This window comes from Artemia franciscana, chromosome 11 (genome assembly GCF_032884065.1).
Source record: "Artemia franciscana chromosome 11, ASM3288406v1, whole genome shotgun sequence".
Taxonomy (NCBI): Eukaryota; Metazoa; Arthropoda; class Branchiopoda; order Anostraca; family Artemiidae; genus Artemia; species Artemia franciscana.
The window spans coordinates 28,988,025-29,014,634 of NC_088873.1; the positions used below are offsets into that span (position 1 = coordinate 28,988,025).

The 26,610-nt window shown below is 35.7% G+C and overlaps 1 protein-coding gene across 1 annotated transcript in view; it reads right to left on the reverse strand.

Annotated features, from left to right (window-relative positions):
* LOC136032588 (voltage-dependent calcium channel subunit alpha-2/delta-3-like) overlaps positions 1 to 26,610 on the reverse strand; it is a 195,981-nt gene that overhangs the window by 100,463 nt on the left and 68,908 nt on the right. The window contains 3 exon segments of the mRNA XM_065712857.1: positions 3,409 to 3,601; positions 8,060 to 8,170; positions 17,067 to 17,332. Coding sequence (XP_065568929.1) covers positions 3,409 to 3,601; positions 8,060 to 8,170; positions 17,067 to 17,332 — 570 coding nt within the window.

Here is a 26,610-nt window from a genome sequence, read left to right on the forward strand (position 1 = left end):
GCCGTAAAATAATAGTTGAAATTACTAAAAATAATTTAGCATAAAAGAGCGAAGTATTCATCTCCTTCTAAATACCTCGCTCTTTATGCTAAATTATTTTTAGAACCCCTCATATGCGTAATAATCTCTGTTCGCTTTAAGTTTTAATGCTTCTCCTTACTTTCAATTGAAAAACTTTTTCATGTTTATATTTCATTGTTTTTTTTTTTTTAATAGTAATACTAGAAAATCCTGTGCCCTTTTCTTTGAATTTCTCTTCCCCCATGAAATATTCCTCCAAGGAAAGATCCTCCCATATAGCCCCCTCCCCTGAACCCCACGTCCAAACAAAAAAAAAACCCTGAAAACGTCGGTACACTTCCCAATAACCATTACTGTATGTAAACATTGGTCAAAGTTAGTAACTTGCAGCCCCTCCTCCAGGGACTGTGGGGGGTAAGTCATCCCCAAAGACATAGTTTTTATGGTTTTCGACTATGCGGAACAAAATGGCTTTCTCAAAATTTTGATCCGTTGACTTTGGGAAAAAAGTGAGCGTGGGAGGGAGCCTAGGTGCCCTCCAATTTTTTCGGTCACTTAAAAAGGGCACTAGAACTTTTCATTTCCATTAGAATGAGCCCTCTTGCAACACTCTAGGACCACTTGGTCGATACGATGACCCCTGGAAAAAAAAACAAAAAAACAAACAAACAAATAAACACGCACCCGTGATTAGTCTTCTGGCAAAAAATACGAAATCCCACATTTTTATAGATTGGACCTTGAAATTTTTTCTATAGGGTTCTCTGACTTTGACTTTGACTGATCCGTTGACTTTGGGAAAAAAGTGAGCGTGAGAGGGAGCCTAGGTGCCCTCCAATTTTTTCGGTCACTTAAAAAGGGCACTAGAACTTTTCATTTCCGTTAGAATGAGCCCTCTTGCAACACTCTAGGACCACTTGGTCGATACGATGACCCCTGTGAAAAAAAAACAACAAAAAAACAAACAAACAAATAAACACGCACCCGTGATTAGTCTTCTGGCAAAAAATACGAAATCCCACATTTTTATAGATTGGACCTTGAAATTTTTTCTATAGGGTTCTCTGATACGCTGAATGCGACGGTGTGATTTTCGTTACGATCCTATGACTTTTAGGGGGTGTTTTCCCCTATTTTCCAAAATAAGGAGAATTTTCTCAGGCTCGTAACTTTTGATGACAAAGACTAAATTTGATACGACTTATATATTTGAAATCAGCATAAAAATCCGATTCTTTTGATATATCTTTTAGCATCGAAATTCCGTTTTTTAGAGTTTCGTTTACTATTGAGCCGGGTCGCTCCTTACTACAGTTCGTTACCACGAACTGTTTGATGAATAGTTAACAATAGTTAGATTGCTAACTTTTGTTGACATGAAAACGTTAGATTTATGCCAAAACGAGTACCCTTGCCATGTTCTGTTTTTAAATAAGCCAAGAAAGGGCCGAGATTTACGTGAGCTGAGCATTTTGATGTTATCTAATGACATGATTGGATTGCTTAGATGACATATCTGAGCTCTGAACTCAGAGCCACCGGTAAAATTCTGGTTGATTATATTGCATCACTTCTTTCTGTATTCATGCTTCTTTTGTAACAAAATCAAGCACTACAATAGTTGTGACTTGACCCCGTTCTCCTTTGAAAAACAAGCGGATGTAAATTGTAAAAATGGTTAATATTTCAGACAATTTAACACTTTTTAGGCAACAATTTCAATTTCTACCTTTGAGTGAAGTCTACAACAATTTCTTCGACTAGTTTCGAGGGGGTTTCTTTGAATGAGCTCTGGAATTAAAAAAAAAAAACTTTTTTTTGGTGCTCTACTGGTCTCCACATTACTGCAAGTAATCAGGCTGTTGAATGCTATAAGACTATATCTTTTTCCCTTTTTTTGTGCTAAAACGTCACTTTAATGGCAAATCTTTGTGAGGCAAGTCAAGCTCTGCAAATTCTTCTTCTACTACTACTGCTACTACCACTACTACTACTACTACTAATAATAATAATAATAACTCATTGCAACACCATGCTGCCTAAGGCCAACACAGCTGCGCAGGCTCCTTCTCAATCCCAATCTATTAAAATACCTTTTACCCTAAAGTAAAATACCTTCTTTTACCCTAAAGTCTCCTTCTTTACATCCTTCTTTCCCAAGAAGTTCCAAGTTTCCTTAAATCTTTTCTTATGACATCTTCCCACCACAACTAGGGATAACCTACTTCTCGTTTGGCAAACACATTTTAAGACCACATGATATATGCTATACATGACGTAGAAAAGAAAAAAAAAGAGAAGAAAAACTAGCCTTTTGAGTTGACTCAAACAAATTAGATGAGACACTGAGAAAAGGGAAAAAAAACATAAGCTAGAATCACTGAAAAACCTCTCACCAATTAGATTGAGCAAGAATTCCCCGCCTAGCGATTGACTTAACTTGTTAACTGAATCAATTTTTATTAAAAGAACGGTTAGACGATCTTTAGTTAAGCTTAATTTAAGGTAAATTAAGCTTTAGGCTTAATTTGACTGTTTGTATAATCATTCTCAGTTGTTGACGTGTCCTGCCAATGTAAAACTTCCCCCAAGAACAAGGAACTCTGTAAACACCATTGATCGGTAAATAGTCAATTGCATCCTTGTCGGAATTGAAAAAAAAACATTCAACCTTTGGCTTGACACAGAGAAGGTTATGCTTGTTTAAAATTTTTCCAAGATTGTCGCTGAGTCTTAGGATACATGGTAAGGTGGTCAAGGTTTTATTTCCAATTGCCAGAATCACTAAAGAAAGGGGCTCGAGTTCGTTTATTTGTTGTTTTACCTTTTTTAATCTTCTATCTATGATATTCTCAGTAAATTTAATGGAATAACCATTACAGAATAAAACATCTTTAATGTAATCTAATACAGAGGCAATAGGATTTTGTGACCATTATTCTAACCATAAGACACCCACCGACAATAATCGCTATCTCCATTTCCCGTCCAAACACCCTCCTTCTCCAAAAGAAGGTTGATAATCTCTTTAGTCAACCGAATTCTAAGAATCTGCTCAGACCTTGGTTCAGTGGTAGCCAAATTAACCTTGCTTTAAACTTAGATATCTTACTGGAGACGTTCCTATAAACCCAGTTCACAATGGCTCAATATTGGAAGATTTGTATAACATTTTTTTTTTAGACCATCATTAGATCAATTTTTTTTACATCGTGATTAAGATTTGATAAAAATATGACGTGGAGCGTCGATTGGTTTTGAAAAAAAAAATTAAACTAATCTAATCTATAATGAAATCCTTAGCTAGATCTAGAGAAGTAACACTATGCTGAATAATACTAAAATGTTACATCGTTTGATTTCTAACTATTTAAACTTACTACTTACCTTTGTTATTGCAAGATATATCTTCAGTTGCTTTTGTATCAGTAATTTCTCTTCCAATAAGATACGTAAAGAGACGAACTGGTTTATGAGGCAAGTTGTATTTTTCAAAAATCTCGTGATAATTTTGGGGAGCACCATCCGTTACAAGCATTATGGCCTGATTGCATTGCGTACCTTGGTTAGTCCGATTATACTAGAAAAATAAATACACACTGAACAGAAGATCAAAGCACCACATTTCAATTCCGATATTAATTAAAATCAAATAAAAAAAAACAAGTTTTTTAACTGAAAGTAAGGAGCGACATTAAAACTTAAAACGAACAGAAATTACTTAGTTCGAATTTGCCATCAATATTTGCTCAAATTTTTCGTTCATGGAAGTAGTCTTAATAGTACTATTATCACAGTAGTTTCGGTGGTAGTAGAAGTAGTTGCAGTGTTAGTGTTGTATTAGAAGTAATAGTAACAGTAGTAGTAGCAGTATTAATAGCGGTAGTAGCATATGCATATTGCCTTTTGGTAAGTTGAACATCAATTTCATGCTGTCCTGGAAAATTCACCTTAACATGTTAAGTCGTTCCAGAAATATTGTTGATGTGCACTTTTGACACCTTTTGACGCGCTTTTCACCTTAATACTCCAAGCGTTACAAGTTGTTGCAATTGAAGTAATACTTGAAGTAGTTTAGTAGCAGTAATAACATAACGTAATAAAAACCTTATATATCCCCAGGATATAACTTAAGACCCTTGTCCTAGAGCTCTGGGGGGTAGTGGTAACAATGGAGCCATTGCTATAAGTTCTTTGGACTATTTTATACCAAATTACCATCGTATAATTTCAATCAGATGCGTCTGGTGAAAAAAGGGATGGTTGGGGGAGGGCCTAGTTGACCTCCATCCCGGTTGACTCTTCCAAGGGAACTAGAATTTCCAATTTTAACCATATGAGTTACCTCTAAAGCTTATACAGCCAGCCCTTCCATAAAAACTTGAATGCCTCAGGGGTATAACTTGCAACCCTCATTGTCCGGTTCTAGTGATTTGTATCAGCCACAAAACATTTTTATATGGTCTTTGGAACATTTTGATTAAAAGGACTGTTTCGAAATTTCAATTGGATGGAAATCGGGAAAAACAACTTGTTTGTGTGTGTATGCGTGTTAGTAGCTGCGCTATGATCAATTTGACTCTTAAAAAGGGCACTAGAACTTCTGATTACCAATCTAATGAGTCCCTTTCAAAGCAAATACGACCACCCTTTCCATAAGAACATAAGAACTTTCCGTGTGTCTGACTCTGTGTGTTTGTTTCTCTCTCTCTCTCTCTCTCTCTCTCTCTCTCTCTCTCTCTCTCTCTCTCTCTCTCTCTCTCTCTCTCTCTCTCTCTCTCTCTCTCTGTCTCTGTCTCTGTCTCTGTCTCTGTCTCTGTCTCTGTCTCTATCTCTATCTCTATCTCTATCTCTGTCTCTCTCTCTCTGTCTCTGTCTCTGTCTCTGTCTCTGTCTCTGTCTCTGTCTCTGTCTCTCTCTCTGTCTCTCTCTCTGTCTCTCTCTCTGTCTCTCTCTCTGTCTCTCTCTCTGTCTCTCTCTCTGTCTCTCTCTCTGTCTCTCTCTCTGTCTCTCTCTGTCTCTCTCTCTGTCTCTCTCTCTGTCTCTCTCTCTGTCTCTCTCTGTCTCTCTCTCTGTCTCTCTCTCTGTCTCTCTCTCTGTCTCTCTCTCTGTCTCTCTCTCTGTCTCTCTCTCTGTCTCTCTCTCTGTCTCTCTCTCTGTCTCTCTCTCTGTCTCTCTCTGTCTCTCTCTGTCTCTCTCTGTCTCTCTCTGTCTCTCTCTCTCTCTGTCTCTCTCTCTCTGTCTCTCTCTCTGTCTCTCTCTCTCTGTCTCTCTCTCTGTCTCTCTCTCTGTCTCTCTCTCTGTCTCTCTCTGTCTCTCTCTCTGTCTCTCTCTCTGTCTCTCTCTCTGTCTCTCTCTCTGTCTCTCTCTCTGTCTCTCTCTCTGTCTCTCTCTCTGTCTCTGTCTCTGTCTCTGTCTCTGTCTCTGTCTCTGTCTCTGTCTCTGTCTCTGTCTCTGTCTCTGTCTCTGTCTCTGTCTCTGTCTCTGTCTCTGTCTCTGTCTCTGTCTCTGTCTCTGTCTCTGTCTCTCTGTCTCTGTCTCTGTCTCTGTCTCTGTCTCTCTCTCTCTCTCTCTCTCTCTCTCTCTCTCTCTCTCTCTCTCTCTCTCTCTCTCTCTCTCTCTCTCTCTCTCTCTCTCTCTCTCTCTCTCTCTCTCTCTCTCTCTCTCTCTCTTCTCTCTCTCTCTCTCTCTCTCTCTCTCTCTCTCTCTCTCTCTCTCTCTCTCTCTCTCTCTCTCTCTCTCTCTCTCTCTCTCTCTCTCTCTCTCTCTCTCTCTCTCTCTCTCTCTCTCTCTCTCTCTCTCTCTCTCTCTCTCCTCTCTCTCTCTCTCTCTCTCTCTCTCTCTCTCTCTCTCTCTCTCTCTCTCTCTCTCTCTCTCTCTCTCTCTCTCTCTCTCTCTCTCTCTCTCTCTCCTCTCTCTCTCTCTCTCTCTCTCTCTCTCTCTCTCTCTCTCTCTCTCTCTCTCTCTCTCTCTCTCTCTCTCTCTCTCTCTCTCTCTCTCTCTCTCTCTCTCTCTCTCTCTCTCTCTCTCTCTCTCTCTCTCTCTCTCTCTCTCTCTCTCTCTCTCTCTCTCTCTCTCTCTCTCTCTCTCTCTCTCTCTCTCTCTCTCTCTCTCTCTCTCTCTCTCTCTCTCTCTCTCTCTCTCTCTCTCTCTCTCTCTCTCTCTCTCTCTCTCTCTCTCTCTCTCTCTCTCTCTCTCTCTCTCTCTCTCTCTGTGTCAGTCTGTCTTGACTTTCTGTAGTCGTATTTGTTTTGTCACTGTGGTTGCCTTTATGTGTTGATTTTTCTGACTCTATGTGTTTGTGTGTCTGTGATTTGTCTCCCTCTCTCTGTGCCTGTGTGTCTGACTATGTGTATTTGTGTATATATTTTTGTCTCTATATCAGTCTTTATGTGTTCTTATTTCTGACTCTGTATTTTTGTGTATTCTTGTCTCTCTCTTTGTTCCTGTAGGTCTTGATCTGTGTGTTAGTGTGCCTAACTCTGTATTTTTTCTGAATGTGTTTTTGTCTCTCTATCTCTCTATGTGCCTGACTGTGTCGGTCTGTTTGTGTGTGTTTTTGTCTCTGTGTCTGTCTTTGTGTGTCTTACTCTGTGTTTGTGTTTGTGTTATTGTCTCTTTCTCTATTCTTATATATCGTATATATTCTTATATATAAGAATGTAAGAATTATATAATAAAAAAAATATTCTTAAGTATTACGTAAGTGTGCACAATATGTCACCCTCAGTTACATCCAGGGAGCCCAAAAATCTTGAAAAAACATCCCCTACGTAACAACGCAATTATTACATAACAACCTGGTGTAAATAATCAATAATACCAGTGTCTTGAGGGATTAGCAACACCAGGTATACCCCCTATGGCTGTCATGGGAGTATTGCCCTCCGCTCTTCCCCCACTAGAAAAAGGCCACGAAGACTTGACCATCCGGGTCTATTATACCTTATGCTGCTAAAATCCACGTCTGAGTCTTCAAATTATTCGTAGTATCATGGAGATTGGTCTGGAGATTGAAATGAAACTTCGAAGGGTTTTTATTTCTTGGGGGGGCTAACATGGACTCAAATTTCAATTTTGTACAGTAAGGTCAATAAATCAAAAGAAAATATGCGTATCAGGAGTCATTAAAATAGCACAGCATATCTATAATATCTCGGGAACAGTTTGGCTATTTTTTATCCACCTTTTTCAAGTCTGCTAACTATTTTTTTTTTTTAATTTCTTCAATATTTTCAGGCTAATATCTTTTGTTGAATATAATTAAAACTGACTGGTTTATTTATTTCTAATCAGCATCAAATTCTAATTTTGTTGATGTGTATATTATTACCTTATTTTCCTTTTGCTACAGTCTCAAAATATAACAGTTCAAAATAGGGTTGAAACCTTTTAATCGACATTGAAACAAATATAAAATTTTAACTGAATATTTCGAACATATATACAGTGTCCATAGTCAGCAGTAAAACTCTGATGTAGTTTTACTGCTGATGATGGACACTATATGTGTCCAAAATATTCAGTTAAAATTTTATATTTGTTTCACAGTCAATTAAAAGGTTTCATCCCTATTTTGAACTGTTATATTTCCGTTATGGAAAGGCAGTGTGGTCTTCGAAGTTATTTGCTACAGTCTCAGTTTCTATCGAAGTGTCTCACAATTTATTTACCATGTTTTACCATATACAAAATACCTAGCGGCCGCAGATAGTCTCTATGATGTGTTTATTAATCTGCATTGCTACAAAAATTTTAAGACCCGTTTATGAGTTTTCTTTATAAACATCACCAGGACTAACCCATGTAAAAGTAGTTTGATTTGTTTTCATAGAGAAACATAACATATCAATCAAAGATAAAATAAATGTATTTTCAGATGAAGAAGTAAATTAGCTGACAAACACTAATTACAGCGATTTTTTGTCTTTTTTGGCTTAAAAACAAATTTTAATATTTGTTATTGGACTTATGACGAAATGGACGAAGTTTGTTGTTTCAATTCTAAATCAGAAAAGATAAGATCTAGCATTCTTACCTTAGCAAGGATCTCAAAGCCTTGAGTAAGTGCAGCAGAGAAATTTGCAATATTCACTGTCTCTGTTTCATCTAAAGCAAGACGGAGCTCTCGAATATTTTCCAAATTAGCCTAGAAGATGAAAGAAATCTGTAAAAAAGAAAAGTGGAGTATTTACGAGACTATTGCAACATTTGACTATTGTGACTATTTTAGACCTTTAAGTCACAATGCCCAAATTGGAAATCACAATTTCTCCAATAATTACACAGCATGCCAATCAATATACAAAACGAAAATAGACTTGTTAGTTAACGAAGCAGGGTAAATTTAGGTAGAAATAATTGGTTTTTCAAACAAATCTGGATAAATCTATACGATTGGTATATCTTTGCCTGGTTTGTGGGCTGGGGCATCTCTGTATAAAAGTAGTAGGATGAAAATCCTTCCCAACAGATACCCAAGTATTTGTTGCCAAAAATCAAAAGATGAATAAAATTCGATAAAAGCCAAAATTAGGAGAATCTTAACCAAATACCGAACAACCAAAGATGAGTAAAAAAAATTATCTTCTACGACTTTAAGCATTAATTACTTTCAATTTTTTAATCTTGTAGGAATATTCACTAGCTTGATTACATATTACTGCTTTTATTACAGACGCAGATATTCGACAGGAAACCACAACTCAAAACAATGTCAGAATCTCGACTTTTTCTTTCTTATCAACGATTACCGCTCATCGAAAGAAAAGTTCTCAGGAAAAACCTTTGGACAACAATTACAGAATAGCTCGACAATAACTTAATTGTTAGTTCAAAATTTCTGTAAAAGCAATTATTGTTCAATAAGTAAAATATGATTTGCAATTTGAAATGATAATTAAGTTTTAAGGTAAAAGTCAATAGCATATGGAACTATATAATTTCGCTAATAAACGAATATGCTAAGAATTACTAATAAGCATATCACTGAAATAGGTAATCAAACAGTTCGTGGTAACGAACTGTAGTAAGGAGCGACCCGGCTCAATAGTAACCAAAACTCTAAAAAATGGAATTTTGATACCAATAGTTACATCAAAAGAATCGCATTTTAATGCTGGTTTTAAATATATAAGTTTCATCAAGTTTAGTCTTACCCATCAAAAGTTACGAGCCTGAGAAAATTTGCGTTATTTTAGAAAATAGGGGGAAACGCCCCCTAAAAGTCATAGAATCTTAACGAAAATCACACCATCAGATTCAGCGTATCAGAGAACCCTACTGTAGAAGTTTCGAGCTCCTATCTACAAAAATGTGGAATTTTGCATTTTTTGCCAGAAGGCAGATCACGGACGCGTGTTTATTTGTTTTTTTTTTTTTGTTTTTTTTTGTTTTTTTTTTCCAGGGGTGATCGTATCGACCCAGTTGTCCTAGAATGTTGCAAGAGGGCTCATTCTAACGGAAATGAAAAGTTCTAGTGCCCTTTTTAAGTGACCAAAAAAATTAGAGGGCACCTAGGCCCTCTCCCACGCTAGTTATTTTTCCAAAGTCAACGGATCAAAATTCTGAGATAGCCATTTTATTCAGCGTAGTCGAAAAACCTTATAACTATGTCTTTGGGGACGACTTACTTCCCCAGAGTCCCCGTGGGAGGGGCAACAAGTTACAAATTTGACCTGTGCTTACATATAGTAATGGTTTTTGGGAAGTATGCAGGCGTTTTCAGGAGGATTTTTTTTGGTTTGGGGGAGGGGTTGAGAAGAGGGGGATATGCTGGGGGAACTTTCCTTCGAGAATTTGTAATGGGAGAAGAAAATTTCCATGAGGGGAGAGCAGGATTTACTAGCATTATTAAAAAAAAAAACAATTAAAAAATAAAAGTGAAAAAGCTTTTTCAGCTGGAAGTAAGGAGCAGCAATAAAACTTAAAACAAACAGAAATTATTACCCATATGAGGGGCTCACCTCCTTCTAATACCTCGCTCTTTACGCTAAAGTATTTTCAGTAATTTCAACTACTTATTCTACGGCTTTTGTGATTCAGGGGGTAATTCTTAATGAATTGGGATAAAATTTAAGCTTTAGTGTAAAGAGCGAGGTACTGACGATGGGGCGAATCCCCTCATATACGCAATAAAAACATGAGAATACAAAAGTTTTTTACGTAAGCTAATTTATAAGTTACGTAAATCTTTTACCAATAAAAAGATTCGTAAAAAATTAAAAGTTCTAGTTGCCTTTTTAATTAACCAAAAAATCGGGGGGCAACTAGGCTTCGTCCCCCGCTCTTTTTTTCTCAAAATAATTCGATCAAAATTATGAGAAAGCCATTGAGCCAAAAAAAAAAAATATGCAAATTTCGTTTTGATTATTCCTCTGTGGAGAGCCAAAATCAAAACATGCATTGATTCAAAAACGTTCAGAAATTAAATAAAAAAAACAAGTTTTTTTAACTGAAAGTAAGGAGCGACATTAAAACTTAAAACGCACAGAAATTACTTCATAAATGAAAGAGGCTGCTTCCTCATCAACGCCCCGCTCTTTACGCTAAAGTTTTTTACTGTTTTAAAAAGAAGAATTGAGAGAAAGAGTCAAACTTTAGCGTAAAGAGCGGGGCGTTGATGAGGAAGCAGCCTCTTTCATATTCGAAGTAATTTCTGTGCGTTTTAAGTTTTAATGTCGCTCCTTACTTTCAGTTAAAAAAACTTGTTTTTTTTATTTATAAATATCTAGACACCAATCACAAAATTTTCCACCGGGAGTGGGAAAGATGCTATTACTTTTGTAGGTAAAAAGGTGTAAGAAAGAGCTCTTTCATTATTTCGATTTTGCAAATAATTCAAGTTTTATAAAAATATTGTAGATGTTATATAATATCATTCTTCCCAAGTCGCACAGCTACTGAATAAAAACCTGAACATCGCACACAATTTTTAGATGGCATGGCTCGTGAACATCAGGCAGTAAAAAAAGGATCCACCTTTACATTATGCGGATGAGCAATCGCATGATTAATGTTAATTATACACATCCAACTAGTAAACTAAGCTAAGTTTAAGCACTTGTGTTTTTGGCACTTAATCCTGAAAGGTAAAGTTCATAAATTTTTCTGCACAAGAATTTCTACAATTAGCCTGCACAACAATTTAAGAAAAAAATAATTCCGGTATATTCCAAAAAAAAAAATTTCCGGTATGCCAAATACCTGCTTGCCCTTCCACCATGGTCAAGCAACTTCTGGGTCATTAAAAGATACGGCATCATAGACCCGAATGCTTCTATCAGAAAAAGCATAGAAGCTTATAATAGTAGAATTGGTCGGCACCCATGGAGCGCTATTTTGATTCAATGAATGTTTTGCTTTTGTATGTTTTAATTGTTTTTAAGTAAGGTGAAGTGTTGTTTAGTTTTTTAGGTCATTTTCTTTTTCCTCTTTTCTTTCAACTACTCCGTTTTTCATGTATATTATAACGGGCTATAAATAAATTCAATTCAATTCAATTTTTGTAGATATCTTAGGCATTCTGGATGACAATAAGACAAAAAAAAAGTCGATTATTACTAGGAATCTCTTACTATATTGCTAGCTACTGCTTCAACCCAGATTAGTGAGTGACCAGTATCTATTCTATTATTATAAATAAAACGATTCCTTTAAACATTTTCCTGGAGAAAGTTTATAACAGTAGCAAAATTACTTTTGAGTTACTATGGAACGGACAGCAGCATCCCCATTTTTGTCAACTCAAGAGAAAACTTGCTTCCCATATCGATCAGTTAGTATTTTCTCAGTTTCTGAGCCAAGATTCTGACTGCATATACGAAGGAAAGGCAACGACAGGAAGTGATAAAGTCAGCTTTGCCGCAAATTGCTTTGTAGACATTTTAGCAAATTCTAATACATCCAATTGAACAAGAAAGAAAGCTAAGAAACCGTAAGAAACTACGAATTTGTAGCAGATATCTGGAGACTAAGAGCTAATAAGACATAAGAAGGCAAAAACACAGAAACGGACAACCAAGGAAAAAAAAAACAACCACCATCAAAAACAGTCTTAAAATAATTCAGACCATAAGAAATGATTGGCTACTTTGCTGATTTCATTCTCCTTTCATGGCAATTAAACGGAATTTAGATTTAGTCAATTAGCCTTCTGAAATAGCACTATGTATGCATTAAAACTTTAGAACTAAGCCTTAAAGCAACAATAATTTGCGATGCCTTATTCCTGCCACACCACTTTTTAATTTGGGGCTTGTTTGCTATTAGTCTATATTTGATTTAAAGGTCAGGGTCACGAGATTGCCACTACTACCACTACTAACAAATCCCTGCAGCACCAAGCCACCTGAAGCTAACACAGCTACGTGGCCTCTTCCTCCATCCCAATCTATTCACAGCCTCCTTCTTACACCTCCCAGGAAGTTCCTATTTCCTTTGAATCTTTCTTTATGACATCCTCCCACCCCAACCGTCGACGACCTGCTTTTCGTTTAGTCCTCAGCGGTTGGCCAAAAAACAATCTTTGGCAATCTGCCATCCTTCATCGGTAGAAAGTGACCTTGCCATCTCGACCTTTCTGTCACTATAGCCCTAGAAAGTGGGATTAAGCCACACTTTTCATATAGCCTACTGTTTGATATACGGTCAGTCAGTCGGGTACCAAGAATAATTCGTAAGCCATTTCTCTGGGAAGCATCTAGCAAATTTTCCTCCACTTTTCAAAGCACCTATGCTTCAGAGCCACATTTGACTGTAGCTTCCAATATTCTAATCTAGTTTTGCAGACTTATCTTCTTATTCTTCCAAACTATTCTTAACGGTGAAAAAATACCCTGAGCCTTGGCTATTCTACTTTTAATATCGTCACTGTTCCCACCGTGTTTACTAATAATACTACCAAGGTAAGTGAAGCTGTTCACCTGATCAATCTTCCAGATTTTATTTTAATCCATCAAAATATACTTCCTGCACAAAAAAAGTTTTTTAAAGAGAAGTGAAGGGCTCAATTAAACCAAAAATGAGCAGAAATAAAGTCAAATAATCTTCCAATCATAAAACTACAACAAAGCACCAAAACGAACAGAAATTACAATAAATAACACAAAAAGTCAAACATAAAAAGAGTAAAAATTAACATGAGTAGTGCTAAACACCCCCATGCCTTCTCAAGATCAGAACATAATTTGCACCTTAATGAAAACAACATACATTTTAAATGTTTTCATTTTTTAGCTTCAACAAATAAATCTCCTTGAAACTTTAAGGAAGAAATATCAATATATGTATGTTAAACTGTCAGTCCGCCGTCATTTGTGTTTTTTGTAAAATGCAAATTATATTCTGGTCTTAAGAAAGCATTGGGGCTGTCAGTAGGCTACTACTTATATTAATGTTTCTCATTTTGAGTTTGACTCGGTTATTTATTGTTACCTCTGTTCGTTTTGGTTTCATTTATTTATTGATGGGGATTTGTGGTAGTTATATGCTTGGAAGAGTGCTTGGTTTTATTTCTGCTAATTTTTGATTTAGTTAAACTCTATACTTTCTTTAAAAAACTTATTTTGTGGGAAAAGTTTTTAAACTAATTTCTGTGTGTTTTTCATTGACATAGTCTTTTTTTCCAAAAAAAAAATTAGGAGAAACTTTTTCACCAATGTTTAATTTTGACAAGAATATTATTGTTTAATTTAGTTTAATACCTCCTCAAGATCACCTGCAAAATAAAACATAATATAATCATCCAAAAAAAATTCTATGCTCTTTGACAACTTGGATACACTTAAACTCCTTTGATTTGTTTAAATAGTAAGGACAAAATTAGCTATTGTAGGAGCCTCGACAGTTTCCACTTAATACATCAGTCGTTATCAATATATTGCTGAGGTGTCTTATTGGCAACCACACGTAATGTGACTTTTTATTTAGTTTTGAAGCAACATTTGGTTTTAAAGTATAATGGGCTTATTACATAAATGTGGGGGGTTGATATGCCAATTATCCCTAGAGACGTAGCTACTGAACTGTTCTACAATGCTGAGCAAAATGACCGTCTAAAAATTATGACTAGGTGCGTTTGGAATGAATGGGTTTAGGATGAGTTCCATTTTTGACTTTCAAAAATAGCACCAAAACCTTCTGATTTAGTTCAACATCTGCTTAAATATTCCTTGAAAACTTCAAGTCAATACTCTTAGCACGGTTAGTAGCAATAGTTGCAGCAGTATTAGTAGCAGTATTCACATTGGTCCTTTGGTTTATTCAGTATCCCCTTCACCATAAGCTGAATGTTTAAACTTAATACCATGTACCAGTCCTGAAGTATTTCTGATGCGTCCTCTTAACAACCTGTATGGATATAGTATGTTTCAATTTAGTTCTATACAGTTTCAATATTTCCCAAATTTGTTGCCTTAATACCCCTAGTCTTAGTAGCAGCAGTAACAGTAGAAACAATAGTGTTATCCTTAGATTTAGGGGCAGTAGTAGTAGTAAGAGTAGTAATAATAGTAGCAGCAGTAGTAGTATGAACAGTAGTACTTCATAAGTTATTAGTAGTGTACACATACTGCCTTTTGGTCAGACGATTTTTCCCTTTTAGCTTTCTCTGAAAGTTCCAACTTAATAACCAAATCAATTCTAGAGATACGCTCTTTTGACAATGTACATGCACATAGTGTCTTTTGATTTAGTTCAAATTTTTCCGATACTGTAAATGGGTTAGTGTGGTAGCAGTAGCAGTAATTTAGTAACAGTTGTAGCGATAGCATACCAAAATTTTCCTTTTTGAATGTCTCCCTTATAATTCACTGAAAGGTTCCGAATGAATGTACCCAGTCATTCATGAGTTACGCTCTTTGAAAATCCGTACACATGTAACGCGTTTTGATTTAGTTCAACTGTCCCCTCAACATTCGCTGAAAAGCTCACCTGAATCTCCTTTGTCTTTTTTGAAAATGAAGTTCAAACATGCATACTTTTCTCAATAACCTATACTACATAAAAATAATGAACGAATCGCCTAACTTATATCCCTTAACCTGAGGACTGTGGAGACGTTGACATCCCCAAAGACAAAAATACTTGACCTTTCAACAATGCTGAGCAAAATTGTACTCTTAAATTTTGATCGGACGTGTTTTTGAGACTAATAGGCTTGTGGGGTAGGGGCTGGTTACATTCGATTCACTTTTGACACTTAAAAAAGGCACTATATCTTAAGACTTTCAATCAAACGAACCCCATCTAATCCACAAATCATATGACCATCCGTTTCATAAAACATCATATGCCCCGGGCCAAACTTACAACCTTTCCCCTAGGCTCTGGAGTTCTGTGTTCAACCTGGAGGCATTGTTAAATTTCCTTTGGACTATTATAACAAAATATATTAAAAAAAAATAAAAATAAACAAAATAAAACAAAACAAAATAAATTATATAACAAAGACCTTGTTATAGGATCTTTGGAATGTTTTTGAACAAATAGCTATGCTATCTCAACATTTCTATTGGATATATTTGGGGAAAATAGACCATGAGGGGGTTGGATAGTTGTCCTCCGAAGCTTTGACTTAAAAGTCATAAGGGCACTAGAAGGGCACTAGAACATCTGATTTTCAATTTAATGAGCCCACTACGAAATTTATACGACCACCCTTTCCATAATAAGTGTTTATGCCCCTGGGCATTACTTACAACCCTTGCCCTGAGGGCTTTGGGGGAGGGTTGACATCTTAAAAGACATACTTGCAGGATCTTTCAGCTACGCTGGACAAAATTATTGTCTCAAACTTGGATTGGACGTTTTTAGGGAAATGATGGGCGTAGGAAGGTGGATGCCCTTCGATCATTTTAAAGTAATAGAAAGGGAACTAGATGTTATATTTTCCTATCGAATGAGCCCCTTTTAAGTTTCTACGACTACCCTTTCTACATTAAGCGCCCTGGTCTAAAACCAAAAAATGGGTTAGCGGCAGGAAGGCGGGGCTGGCAGCCCTCCCTCTACTGGGATTTATTAAATTTCGTAAGAATACGTGAGCCTTAAAAGGGGCAAAACTCTATCTATGTCGTCCAAATAGTGCTATTTAATCATTCAATAACAAAAAAACATCATCAGAATTATGACAAAAAATTTCTCCGCAATATGCCCCAATATACAACAGAGTATAAAATTTGAACTTCACCATTATCGTAAAAACTACCCAATAATGACTTCAACAGTTACATCACCTAGAAAAGAGCAATTCTCGCCACAATACTAAGATAAGGAAAGAAACATAAGCCGAGTGGGATACAAAAGTGCTTAAGACTACACATAAATATAAAGTTCTAACTAATAAATGAGAATGATGTTGGTTCTAAACTCATCATCATGGTTGCAGCGGTAGTTGCAACTTAGCAAAGAACAAATCACGGCAAATAATAACCAAAAAAAAGAAAGTGTTGCATCAAGCACCAGCTAGTGAGAAAATTAACATTCATAGGGGATTCACGGATGATAACTATTATCTATATTACCATCAATTTTAAAAATGTTAAACAATTTATATGAATTTCAAATGATAGCCAGAAACTCTTACTAATGGCAGTTTATCGAAACAAAAAGTACATCATCGAATCACCAAGGCCAAAAACCAAGCGCAAGAGACTCACAGTCTCCTGGCTTGAACAGCAAGGAAAATAGCTTTTTTGCTTGGGTAGTATTGAACAGTTCCCTTGTTTCTTCTTTTTTTTTCTCCATAGCTATCAGGGCACTGGGACATCATAAAAGGTCTTATCAGGGCTGTAATTTGAAAGGAAATTGCTATATTTAGTGCCTTTTGAAAATAGAGAATTATGAAATATAAATAAAATAAGATCTATTGCAAAAACTATATCTTCTTGTACAAGATGATGTTATATTGGGTATAATACAATATTTGAGTGACTCTGCTACCTGATTCTTTTGGGTTTGATCTCTACTATATCCAGTTAAAAAAAATCTGAAGTTTTTTTCTGTGCGTGACATATAATTTTTGAAAATAAATGAGTAAGTATTAATACCTGGACTAGCTTATCCTGGAAGCAAGGAACAACCGCCTCTGGGACCTCGCCGAATTTCATGACATTGACAAAGTCATTATCTGAAAGTGTTTCCAATAAGTTGATTACAACATGTCTTGCTATTTCTTTTCTCACACCTGTCATAGATCCTGAGGTATCAAGAAGAATTATCATGTCTTTAGCGCTTGCTGCAGCACGGATATACCAAGGTCGAACTCGACAGTCGAACAAATCCGCTTCGTATTCATCTTGTAACCATTTCACGGCTATAAAGTTAGATATTAGTTAGGATTTTTTTTGCAGTTGTACTTGCGTCTTATATGCTCTTGGGACCAAAAATCATTCTAATTGACAGGGATAAGGAACAATAAAGTCAAATTTTGAACCTAGAAACTTAGGAACAATGTAGCTCGAACTTAGATTGCCTGTGCAAAATAGAAGGGTTGTCACATTTGAAAACAGATAAAAAATCTGTATCCCTTCAAATTCCATTATGTTTAAAAATTTAGATATGTTAGGCGAAAACAAGTTCTATGTTATGTGAAAGCTCAATGCAATAACTGTAGGCTACTTTATTGAAGAAGAACGTAATACAGTTTTTAAAATTCTATATTTTGAGTGGCCATGGTTTGTAACATCCTTGTTTTTAGGTCTTATCTTCCTATTCTTCAAAAATTTTTACAATCGTAAAAGAACTTCTGCGCAATAGGCATACATTTTCATTGCATCGTCCGTCCCTAAATGATTACCCCTCTAGATTTTGAAAAAAACCATTTCTGGTATCTCTTGTAGGAAATTATCTTTTTTTGTTTCCATTAGAAAAAAACGAATAATACAACAAAAGTACCCCCCTAGATTTTGAAAAACACATTTTACCCTCCTGCTATATTTTTGTGAATTGGCTTCCCTGGATCAAAACAGCTGCAGTGTTAAATTGTAATCAAAATTCAAAATCAGTTCGTACATAAATTGGAGAGTTACAAACAATACCCCTTTTTGGCCTCGTTAAATTTTACGCTGGTTTAATTATGTATAAGGGCATCAGTTCTCAATCTTCGATATGTTTTTAAACTATTTTAGACATACGCAACACGAATATCAAACAGTTCGTGGTAACGAACTGTAGTAAGGAGCGACCCGGCAGAATAGTAACCGAATATCTGAAAAATAGAATTTTAATACCCATAGTTACATCAAAAACATTGCATTCTATTTTTGAATGTAAATATAAAAGTTTCATCAAGTTTAGTCTTACCCATCAAAAGTTACGAGCCTGAGAAAATTTGCCTTATTTTAGAAATAGGGATTAACTACCCCTAACAGTCACAGAATCTTAACGAAAATCACACCATCAGATTCAGCGCATTAGAGAACCCTACTGTAGAAGTTTCAAGCTCCTATCTACAAAAATGTGAAATTTTGCATTTTTTCCCAGAAGACAGATCATGGATGCGTGTTTGTTTGAACGTTTGTTTTTTTGCGTTTTTTCCCAGGGATGATCGTATCGATCCAGTGGTCCTTGAATGTCACAAAAGGGCTCATTATAACGAAAATTAAAAGTTCTAGTGCCCTTTTCAAGTGACAAAAACAATGGAGGGCACCTAGGCCCCCTTCAAAGCCCATTTTTTTTACAAAAATCACTGGATCAAAATTTTGAAATAGTCATTCTGTTCAACTTAGTCAAAAACCTAATAACTATGTCTTTGGTCTGGATACACCACAGTTCCCCAGGGAGGGGCTGCAATTTGCAAACTTTGACCATTATTTACATATAGTAATGGTTATTATGAAGTGTATAGATGTTTTCAGGGGGACTTTTTCACACTGGGGCGGTGGTGGGTATGAGGGAGGGAGTTACGTGGGAGGATCTTTCCATGGAGGAACTTTTCATGAGGGAAGAGAATATCCATGAGAGGGAAGTAACTGGAAGTAATGAGCAGCATTTAAACTTAAACGAACATAGAATATTATGTATATAAGGGGGTTCGCCTCTTCCACAATACCTTGCTCGTTACGCTAAAGTACTTTTAGTAATTTCAACTATTTATTCTACGGCCTTTGGGATTCAGGGGTCATTCTTAAAGAATTGGGACAAAATTCAAGCTTTAGTGTAAAGAGCGAGGTATTGACAAGGGGGTAAAACCCCCTCATATACGTAATAAAAATACACAAATATAGAGACTCGTTATGTAAGTTAATTCGTAGGGAACGTATGTTAAATAATAACAAAAACGCTCGTAAAAAAAAAATCTTGTTGCATTTTTAAGTAACCAAAAATTGAAGGGATACTAAGCCTCCTCCCCCACCCCTTTTTATCAAAATCGTCCGATCGAAACTATGAGAAAGCTATTTAACAAAAAAAAATAATATGAAAATTTCGTTTGATTTATTCATGTGCGGTGAGCCAAAATCAGAACATGCATTAATTCAAAAACGTTCAGAAATTAAATATAAAAAAACAAGTTTTTTAACTGCAAGTAAGGAGCGACATTAAAAGTTAAAACGAACAGAAATGATTCCGTAAATGAAAGAGTTTGTTTCCTCCTCAACGCCTCGCTCTTTACGCTAAAGCTTTTTAATTGTTTTAAAAAGTAGAGTCGTGACAAAGAGTCAAACTTTAGCGTAAAAAGGGACATATTTCCTAATCGATACAAGTCTACGCTGTGAAATACGATATGTGATTTTGGACTTTAATGTTGGATACTGTGTTAATGTTATTGCATATTTGCAATGGCAGGTAAGCTTATTTGGAATCCCGAACTTTTTGTCAGGTGCAGTAAAAATTGTAAACAGCCATGATGAAGTCGCAAAGAAAGGAGCCTAGTTTTTCCAAAAAAAGGACATTATGAAAGCAAAAGTGATTTTAAGGACAAAAGAAAACTGTCTTTCTCGAATGTCCATAAAGGTTGCTATGAGTGACAATGTTTTGGAAATGATCAAATTGTCACAGACTTGTGATAACGATAAGGTTGCTCTGTCTACTGAGCCAGAAGAAGTCTCCTCAATTTCAACTGAAAGTACAGTGATTGTTCCACTCAAGATTATGGAAATGTGTAACAAATTAGACATTTTAATGGAACACAATTTCTCAGAAAGTAAACCTGTAACTATTGAAGTCCCTGCTGAATATATTTCCGAGCCATCTTATGCCTTGACTGTTAAAAATCTACCAAGTACTCTAGCCAAACCGGAATCAAGGAAAGACTTCCTAGAACAAGCATGTAGTGACATTAGCTCAAAAATTGTTGAACTAAAGTGCACCCGAGGTGACTGGAAAGTTATTAGCCTTCTGTATCCAAATATGATGCTCACGCAATAGAGAATGCGCTTTGTGGCTGTAACAGCGCTAAGGTTAAAAGTCCTTTTCACTTTAGAATAATTGAACATGTCCCAAATGATCTAACCTCTGTCAAGTTTCTTGTGCCGAGTTGTAGTGAAGCAAAGCAAAGTGGATCTATCAGATCGTTCAGGCTGAAATTTGAAACAAAAGAGGATTTATTACCCGAGCAATGAAGTTCCCATTAGTGATCGGTTTCGAACGATTCCCCATTCAAGAGTTTTTGTTTCTAACCCTTCTATGCTATAAATACAAATCATACGGACATATTTCAAGCATGTATAAACGAAATCTGCTGTTCCGTCTGTGGAAAAAAAGGTCAAGCAAGCTTTAAAACAGCCCCTTGTCAGAAACCGACACAATGTGCTCTTTGTAAATCAGACAGCCATCCATGTTACATTTACAAATGTAAATTGTATTTTAAAATGTATTTGCACAGGCCCTGCTGAGAGATAAAGCTAATTCAAAATGAGATTCAGATGCCGAATTTTGTCATGAACAGTTACCGATCGAATTTAAATTCATTCATAGTTCTTGCAGTCCCATGATAGGAACATTTTTTGTTGGAAGAACGCCAAAACCTGTTACCACCATTTTCTAATTTTTATCTCCTCTTTCGTAGAGCAATTGTGAGACCGAGAGGCAGATTTCTGGCGATCTCGCCATCCTATCCAGATTCCCTTGCAAGCTAATAGCAGAGACTGATAATTTTATTGCCGCTAAGCTTGAAAATAATGCAGTAATTAATGTTTATCTGCCTACAAATTATAGCAACGAACAGCCTGATTCCCAGTTTGCGTCCGCCTGCAAGCTTCTAGGCAGGTTTCTTAAAAATACCTCTAAACTTGTTGTCATCAGCATAAATTTTAATGTAGATATAACTAACACAATGTCTTCCCGATCGCAAATCTTTTGGGCTGCGTTCCTCTCGACTTTTGTGTATGGTATAAGAGTGACAACTTTTCTTACATTGGACCGCTTTCATTAACTTCTATCTTAGACCGTATTGTTACTTCGTTTGGCAGTCGCAAGGTCTAAGTTTTAAAAGAAGGATTCAATTCTGACCACCTTCGTATCTCTACTTGCTTTTACTCCTCCCCGCCTGTGGCTCAAAATTCCTTGGTTTTCCTACCAAGATTGGAAAAATGTGTCAAGTGAGCCTTTCAGTAATGTCGTTGACTAGATGTTGAGCAAAATCTAAGTGACTCAATCTTTTATGTGATCGTGCTGTGCTGCAACAAAGTAAAAAAAAACATCTCAGTTGATCTCACTTCCTACTTGGCACAAATAAATCACGCGTCCTGAAATAGACGCCATTCCTCTTCGACGTGTTCCTATAAAGTCTCAGCTAGAATATTGTTCAAAAAAAGATATCCAGTGAATGTGTGTAATTCGGCCAACCTATGGCTTTCTGTCTGGGACAACTATGCTCACCCAAGAGATGGCTTAGAAAATGACTTGAGGCTCCGTAAGAAATGGAAATTTAACAAGGAACTGAAAAACCATAAGTTAAAAATTATCCAGAAAGATGTATTGAAGACCTCTCCAAACTCTGGAAGTATAGCAACCCTACCAAAGCCCAGAGTGCTAGTGTGCCAGAAAAAAAGTGGGTTGAATATTTGGTGCTCCCAACAAAATTATGAAGGAGTTTTTTGAAAAACAGTCAACTATTTCCGATTCTGAGAGGTATACGGCATGGAGCTCCAACTTCTCCAGTTTTGTTTATTAATTGTGTTAACGGTCCTCATGATAGGTTGAACTGTACATTTATCTTCAAAGGAGTTGGCATTTTGTTAGTTACGTTTGCGAATGACTTACTAGACCTTTCTTGCACTTTCCAAGGATGCTCTTTAACTTTTGAGTTTCTTCAGGAAGAGTACGAACACATTGGTTTGAGCTTAAATACTGATAAAACAGTTGTTCTATATCCAACTATGAAAGGAATAGAAATTCAATAAGTCTATCCGGCTCTGAGGTTCCTTTTACTAGCAGCCTAACTTGCCTAGGCGTTTATTGGAGCAAAACTGAAAGAAACTATAAACATGGCAATAGAAATTATGCTAGTAAGATCCGGGCTGTGTATGCCTCCCTGGCTTCAAACGTTTCTTATCTGAGTAGAGCTCACCGTTTTCAGTTACATAGTAGCCTAACGATTCCTTACTTACTTTCCCTTGCTCATTTTTGGTCTTTTCGTAATTAAGCTAAAAGAAGGCAAATTTGTCACATTTATTTAAATTTGCAAAGTATTCAATGGAACTTCCAAATTGGACAAGTATTTCTTTTCTGCAAAGAAAGGATCAATTGGTAAACCCAGCTGGGGTTACTGAGAAGCGCATCTGTGATTTCTCTATGGAATGCCAGAAGTCTTCCCATCTTTGGTCATTTCTGTTTGTCCCTTGTTTGTAGTTGTCAAAGTTTGTTTTTATTTCTGTTGGTTCCCTTTTGTTTTTCTTGATTTTTATTTTGTCTTTTTCTGGGCTTTCTGCCCAGTTTTTATGATGGATTATAAACAAAATGATAATGATGATGATGACTATGTAGCTTGTGTCCAAATTTCTTTGGGTGATCTTCCAGATGAATGTGAAAGGTAGAGAGGTGGTGTTTACTTCCTAGCCTCCCTTGATTTGAAGATAGGCATAAACGTTTGGACTAAGCGTGTAATGGATGCTGAAGAAGTGAAAGCTCCTTTTTGTTGAAAAAATCCTACATTTCAACAGAAAACAATTATTTTTAAACATTTTAACGTTTGGTATAATGAACTTTAGGTTAACGATCATTTGATATTTATAATCAGAGTCTAGTTGGTTCCCAACCATCACAAAAGAATATCACTTGTGTCGTCTCACAGCCAAACCACGTCGTACATAGAAGCTTTTCAGAAAATGCTCATTTTTTCCTTTTTTTTGGAGGGAGGTGAGGAGGATAAGAGGACTTTTAATATTCTGTTTGTGTCAAGGGGGTAAAAATAATTTTTCCCCGGTACTCAAAATAGACTCTTATCTGAGTCCTTTTTATTTTTTTCATGCCTGTCATTTGACAGGATCCTTGGCAAGAACCATCTAATGATCTAAAATAAAAAGTTAAAGCCACAAGGAATATCAAAAGTTAAGGATAGGATTATACCCAAATAACTGTGCTTGGGCTAAGAAGAACATATAGACAATTAATGTTTCACAGGACGTACGCTAGTAAATAAGTTGAAAAAAATGGTACACCGGATTAAAATATAATGGGATTATGAAGCATATGTTAAAAACACAGTAAGCAATATGTATGAATTCAAAACAACCACTGTTGAATTTCATTTCAAGTTAACTTAAAAATGGCCTGAATTTAAGTGTAACCAATCATGAGTAAAATAAAACATGCCAACTTTTCCATAAAAATAAAAATATTTTTATGGAAAAATATGTTTAGAACTATTTTTGAGCGATAGAATAAATTGTTAATTCAGCCCTACTTAAGGAAGACCTGAGGCTTCACTCCATGATACTAGTGTTTATTTGGAAAGATATTCATTGGCAAACGATGATGATAGACTTGGGTAGTCTTGTTAAAAAACCTTTCATTAAATGGAGCTTCGTTTAATAAGAATATGATCAGTGTAAATAAAATAACAAAGGTCAAAATGAAACTAGAAAATAACTGTTTCTTTCGAAACATAGTTCATTAGAAAGATGGTGCTAGAAAATATCGATTCTGACCTTTTTATTTGGAAAAAGTGCACATTAGAGTCGGTGTGCCACTTCGATCCAATTTTTGACTTTGATTCGGCTTTTTTGCTTATATTTGATTCGAGAAAGGGGCATTTTAATTAGTTTTTCCCAACCCTAGGAACGGCTTTGCATGTATGGTCATTACGCCAAAATGATTATACTACTATTGCTACTGCTACTAACAACTCACCGCAGTACCAAGTCAGCTAAGGCCAACATAGCTACGAGTGATCCTCCTCCATTCACTTCTATTTTAAGTCACCCTATTTACATCCTCCCAGGAAGTTCCTGCTCCCCTTAAATCTTTCCTTATAACTTCCTCCCACCCTAACTCAGGACATCAGCAATCATACGTTGCGTCTAACAAATTATTTTGGAGGCACTTGGAAGTATTATACCTAAATACAGGCTGAAATAAGTAAGCTGTTTCCTCGGCCCCTTTGGATTTTAGAACGATAAGAATGAAAGGGAAAAAAAGATACACATTAGTTGTTAAAAAAAAACTTGCATTTATAGCTTCTCAGACATAAAAAAAATGGAAGTCATCAAAGATTTCCATTTGTTATAGCTTCTATTCAGATTCAAATTTAAACCAAAAACTATTTTTTTTTTATTGTTACGTAAAAATCTACATTTTTTTTATCATGATAATGAAACACAAGAGAAATTTATATAATATCTGTTTTGTATTTTTTAAGTAGCCTTAAGATAAAATGCTGATGAAAAAATTGGGAACTAATTCGTCTGCATTCAAGGAATTTGAGAACGAGCGTGCCTAGAATGTGAAACCAAACAAGTCTGAATCTAGAACGCGTATGATTTAAAAAAAAACAACATACACTGATTTTCTTAAAACTGTGGTGGATTAAGGAGGAGACAGGGACAGGAGTAGGATCCATCTCCCTTTTGGCTTGACTATAGTTTACTTTCTTAGTTTTCATTTATGTTTAAGTGTGAAGAAAAGGAGTCACAGCAGTCACACTAGTGCAAATTTTTTTAGTTATAGAAGGTACAAATTTGAATTCTAAGTCATAGTGAAATTCGAGCTTAAGACTTTGCACAAATTCTAGCGTGTATGTTGCTCCTACACTTTTGTTGCTTGGAACATTTATAACCATTTCTTCCGTTTCTTCTCTATTGTACAAACTGTAATATGATTTCATCATCTCAATGGAGACAGGGTGACGACACCTGCCCCCTCCAACAAAGGCTGTCAGTGTGTTAGAATTTCAGTCTCATTTTTCCATCGAGTTCTTATGAGATTTTTATTCTGTTTGAGGAGGGTAAACCGAGGAAAAGAAAATATTTGCTTCTAAAGCACAACAAATAAGTTCAAAGAAAGCAAAGTAACTGTAATAAAGCGTTAAAATGTTAATTTTGGCAATGGCCAAAGTGGGGAGAACAGAATTGGAAAGGAACAGACTAGACATTTACTTTAAAGATATTTGAAAAAATAGATAATCTATAGATGGAAGGATCACCAAGAAGAGCCAAATAAGACAACAGATGCTGAACGTTGTGTTAGTTGCTTGTATGAAAAAAATATCAACTTCACTGCAATTCCGCCGAGAGTAACATGGATGCACTGATTTTTTCTTATACTTAGGACGCAAATGACCACTCTGGCAGTCGTATGAATGATAAAAGTCACAACGCCTCTTCCACTTAAAGGCTAAAGACAAGAAAGCAGGTCAAAAAATTGAATCTGGCATCAGTTTCCAGATAATAGACATTGTATTCTGTCTCAAGAAGAGATGCAGAAACTTCAGCTTAAAAAAAAAAATAGGAAATAGTACCGCTTTATTAGGAAAAATAGATAAAAGAGATAAAGCTACAAACAAATATTTAAGAAAAAAGAAATCAGAAATTTTGATAAATTAATTACACTTCTGATAAGTTTACATAGTAATGAAAAAATTAACAATATTGAAAATAGGATAATAACCAAAATCACGATGTTGCGATTCTTCCAGTTTTAAACTGAATTTTTTCTTTACAGATCGTTCTGTCAGGCTAAGGACCTATGGTACAAAACTCGACAAGCTGTTGTTTTTTTGTTTTTTTTTTTGTGACAAAGAATTCTTGCGAGATATATTACAAGATTTACCTATAATAACTCATTGTAAAAATCTTATACCTAAGAGCATTATCGATTATTTTTGTTTTATGAGTTTTTACATCAACTTTCTACAAAACAGTTATAGCTCCTTGACATGGTTGTTAATTGCTCCAGGTATGACAGCCATTATCTGCGAAAACGTTTTGAGCCTAACTGTAAAAATATCTGTCACTAAAGAAAAAAAAGAATTGATAAATCAATTTTCACACTTTGAGTATCTTTGAAAGCAGGAAATCTTATAGCCACAGAGATTATTATATTGCATTTCCATTTTTTATTTTATATGATTCAAAATACACAAAATACATAAAAATCTCTTAGTTACCTAGTGTAGGCATCATACTTATAATTAAAATGCGCCAAATATTTTGT